This window comes from Carcharhinus amblyrhynchos, chromosome 16 (assembly GCF_965287045.1).
Source record: "Carcharhinus amblyrhynchos chromosome 16, sCarAmb.v2.hapA, whole genome shotgun sequence".
NCBI lineage: Eukaryota > Metazoa > Chordata > Chondrichthyes > Carcharhiniformes > Carcharhinidae > Carcharhinus > Carcharhinus amblyrhynchos.
In genome coordinates, this window is record NC_137339.1 from 3,730,828 (window position 1) to 3,735,398 (window position 4,571).

The 4,571-nt window shown below is 52.2% G+C and overlaps 1 protein-coding gene across 1 annotated transcript; it reads right to left on the bottom strand.

Moving 5' to 3' along the window:
• Positions 1 to 1,983: 1,983 nt before the first annotated feature.
• Positions 1,984 to 4,314, bottom strand: abraa (actin binding Rho activating protein a). Its single transcript, XM_080204356.1, has one exon. It carries the CDS (start codon positions 4,269 to 4,271, stop codon positions 3,189 to 3,191), a length of 1,083 nt encoding a protein of 360 aa, XP_080060482.1. The 5' UTR covers positions 4,272 to 4,314; the 3' UTR covers positions 1,984 to 3,188.
• Positions 4,315 to 4,571: the final 257 nt, after the last annotated feature.

Sequence of the window (4,571 nt, forward strand, 5' to 3'; positions counted from 1 at the left end):
CTGAGAGCAAGGTTGGGTGTCCCTTGAGAAGCGCCAGACAGGCAGTGCCACCCTGGCAGCTGGGCAATGCCAGATTGCCACCTGGGCAATGCCCACCAGCAGGGATAAAGGGAGAAGGCCCAGTGGGGATGGGGCCAGCGGGGGTGGGGATAATGGGGGAGGGGCCCACTGCTACTCTGCAGCGATCGGTGGGGGGAGGGTGATGGGTCCGTGATCTGTGGGGGAGGGGGGATCCGCGATCAGTCTGGGCAGAGTGGGGAGTCAGCAGGGGCTGCATCTTGTAGCGGGCCTCTGTGATTGCAAAGGATGGGTGCTGCTTCTGGGTGCCAGCAGCAGCAGGGGCCTGACAGCTCTTTCTTTTCTGTCAGACCCCTGCTACAGTTAATGCGCATGTGCAACATCAGAGATCTGCACATGTGCACGACCTCCCTCTGCCGGGCTTCAGGCATGTTTCTGCAGCGTGAATCTGACACGCTCAAAATTTTGCAGGCAGAGTATGTTTGGGGGGGACTAAAATTGGGCCTAAAAGTCAGGTCTGAAATTTTCCCAGTTTCAAGCCTGCCCAGCACTTAGAATCAAAATGAGAGCTTCACTCTTTCCCGGTTACTCTCCAAGCTGGTTAGGGAGGGGAAAGGGGTAGAGTTATAAGGAAGGGGAGTTGTGGGGGAAAAGGTGTGAGGGGAAGGGGATTAAGTTGGGGGGGGAAGAGGTGGGTGGGAAAGGGGTGGGAAGGGGTAGAGGATAAAGGGGTTAGAGGGGAGAGGATGGGAGCAGGAGGGGATGAAGTTGTGAATAGATAGGGATAGTGATGGGTAGGGGTTGGGGGGGATAGCGATGGGTGAGGTGGGGGGATATCGATGGGTTGGGGTGGGGGGGATAATGATGGGTAGGGGTGGGGGGGATAGCGATGGGTAGGGGTTGGGGGGGATAGTGATGGGTAGGGGTTGGGGGTATAGCGATGGGGTGGGGTGGGGGGTATAGCGATGGGGTGGGGTGGGGGGGATAGCGATGGGTTGGGGTGGGGGATATAGCGATGGGGTGGGGTGGGGGGGATAGTGATGGGGTGGGGTGGGGTGTATAGCGATGGGTTGGGGTGGGGGGGATAGTGATGGGGTGGGGTGGGGGGATAGCGATGGGGTGGGGTGGGGGATATAGCGATGGGGTGGGGTGGGGGGGATAGTGATGGGGTGGGGTGGGGTGTATAGCGATGGGTTGGGGTGGGGGGGATAGTGATGGGGTGGGGTGGGGGGATAGCGATGGGGTGGGGTGGGGGGGATAGCGATGGGGTGGGGTGGGGGGGATAGCGATGGGGTGGGGTGGGGGGGATAGCGATGGGGTGGGGTGGGGGGTATAGCGATGGGGTGGGGTGGGGGGTATAGCGATGGGGTGGGGTGGGGGGTATAGCGATGGGGTGGGGTGGGGGGGATAGCGATGGGGTGGGGTGGGGGGATAGCGATGGGGTGGGGTGGGGGGGGATAGCGATGGGGTGGGGTGGGGGGGATAGCGATGGGTTGGGGTGGGGTGGGGGGATAGCCACAGGTGGGATGGAGGTGTGGTGACGGGTCGGGAGTTACAGGTTTGGATGGAAGATAGTGACTGGGTGGGAGAGAAGTGAGGAGGATGAGGTGGGAGAGAAGTGAGGAGGATGAGGTGGGAGAGAAGTGAGGAGGATGAGGTGGGAGAGAAGTGAGGAGGATGAGGTGGGAGAGAAGTGAGGAGGATGAGGTGGGACAGAGCGAGGGCAGAAGAGATGGGGAAGTGGTGGGGGAGGAGTCGGGTGGAGGCGGTGGGGTTAGGGTATCGGTGGGGGAAGTGAGGGGAGTATGGAGTGCACTTGGACAAGAAGCTGGGGTGCAGGAGGGAGAACAGTAGAGTGAGGGATTTAGGAGAACTGGATAGAGAGGGTGAGAAAGAGAGGAAGGCAATGAGTGGAGGTGTGAGGTATGGAGGGGTCAATGAAGTCATGAAGCAACAGTCAGCAGAGTGGTTAATACATTCTGTCATGGTTTTAATGGATCTATTTCCTCTTACACACACATGTCTGTTTAAAAATAAACACACAATATAAATATTGTCTGAAAGCAGGTGTGGCATGAACAAATTCCCCAGATACATCCCGGACTCATAAAATTTAACCCATAGCGTTGGCCCGCTTACAGACCACAGCGTTCGTCTCACATTCATAGTGGCAACATCAGTGACCCAAATGAAAGTTTATTAAATCTCAGCACAGCGTCCTGAAGGAACATGAATCTTAATTGGCTTGTGGAGAAAGCTTTTGAAATGTTTGTTAATAAGTTTGTAGACTGGTAATGACAGAACCACATTTGAAAAATGAACACCATTGTGCTGTGTTGCTGCCTTAAATATTCCTTCCTTCCCAACACATCTCAATATCTGTCCCAGCAACTTACCATCATCGGGTAATAAAGTTTATTTATTAGTCACAAGTAGGGCTTACATTAACACTGCAATGAAGTTACTGTGAAATTCCCCTAGTCACCACACTCCAGTGCCTATCTGGGTCATTGCACCCTAACCAGCACGTCTTTCAGACTGCGGGAGGAAACTGGAGCATCTGGAGGAAACCCACGCAGACACGGGGAGACTGTGTAAACTCCACATAGACTGTGACCCAAGCCAGGAATGGAACCCGAGTCCTTGGTGCTGTGAGGCAGCAGTGCTAACCACCATGCCACCCATGACTCTGCTTTTCCCTAGGGGTACTGTGTATTATTTTCAAATCCTCCCATGGGACTCTCCATACCTATGTAACTTCCTCCACCCTTGCAACCCTCCAAAAATGCAGGATTGTTGAGCACCCCCAATGTTAATTCTCCATCACTGGTGGTCATGCCTTCAGCTGCCTGGGACCTAAGCTCTGGGATTCCCTCCTTAAACTTCCCCCTAGATATCTGCTCTAATGTTCCCTACTGGTCCATTTGTCCATTTGTCAGACATGATGGACAGTGCATTGAATCAAATCTTCAACACAAATCATCTTTATTTTCATCAAAACAGTTGGCAAAAATCATAAATGCAAACATTGAAAAAAAGTACAAAACTGCCTCCAGATTTGGAGTGTTAAATCTAACCAATCTACTCCCAGGAGATAATGTGCTTTCATTTTGAAAGAAATTGTTAGGAACCAAATTGTGTAAATTTGATTCTAAAACTCTGGCCCATCATTAATTAAGAGTAATAACGACATCATCGTGTTCTCCTTTCCATAGCATTTCACCTTGAAAATCCAGCAGTCCGTGCTTTCGAGCCCTCAACAAGATCCCAACCACTTTATCTGAGACAGTGACATATCTGTCAAACAGTCTGCCAAAGGTAACCCTGACCTTACCATCCCTTCCCAGTGACCCCATGCTCCTGATAATAAAGCACATTTCTTGCATTTCTTTCTGGACGTGTTTCTGAGCTCGGTCACCTCTCTCTGCTGTCTTGCTACCCTCCTTTGGCTGCCCGTAGCCTACATCGCCCTTCTTTAATCGGAGGCCTTTGGCATATTCATAATCAAAGTCATCGCTGAAGGGGTTAGTCTTTTGCCTCTCTGTGTGATCCTCGGCCCACCTCAGCCAGGCCTTCTTCAAGTCTTCCATTGTGCGCACCTGGACGCGGGGGACTGACTTCTTCTTCTTCCCTCGGTCAGATGTTACATCTTTCTCCTTGGAATCTTCCTCATTCCCCTCTTTCCTTTTCTCTTCCTCATTGATTCCTTCAGTGCTGTTGAAGGTATCTTTCTGTTCCTTCTCCCATGATTGAGAGATCTCTGATGCCTTGTTCTGACACAGCCTCCTTCTGGTTGGTGACCTGTTGCCCAGGAAGGGTTTTGGTGCCACCTCTGGCTCCGTCTGATTGAACCGGTCGGCCATGAAACTCACCATCTCGTTTCTCCCTGAGTTGGACCTGATGTCAACTGTCTTAGTGACTGAAATGGTTCTGATGCCGAGTTCAGTTCCTTGTGATTCACTCTGCTCCTGGCTGGAATCCACATTCCCACCAGTGAAGGTGTTTTGGGGTTTATTTTGGGGTGCCTTCACTGACCATCGCGGCTTAGCAACCCTGCTTGTGTCACGCTTGACAGAATCCTCAGTTTTCATTCCATCTGGTAACCAGCCTTGAGGTTCTGTCTCCTGCTTGTGCGAATGCTCATTGGCCCACTTCTGCCAGTTCCTCGCCAAGCTGCTGACCAGAGAGACACACCTGAACTTCTTGACGGCTTTGCTGACTGGTCTCGAAGACCTGGATTCGGTGTTCATCATTGTGTGAGGAGCAGAGAGAGAGAGAGCGAGGGTTCAGCCTTGTCGAGATCTAACCCAGTTCTGAGCAGGAGTGATCGCCGCTGCTTTATATAGAAAGTTGACTGGAAGGTATTTCCAAAGCACGAGCGGCATTTCAGTTTCAGGACAAGCTGTTGACTTGAACACATGGAAATGTACTCATCAAAGATAAGCTTTCACTCTTAGGACTTGGCCGTGCTCCAGAACATGCAGGAATATGTCGAGCTGCCATCTTACGTTCTATATTCAAGCAACAGGTGGACGGGTGCCTGAATAGTGCAG

Excerpts from the sequence above, each read along its gene's own strand:
- abraa (XM_080204356.1), bottom strand. The coding sequence starts at position 4,271 with ATGATGAACACCGAATCCAGGTCTTCGAGACCAGTCAGCAAAGCCGTC.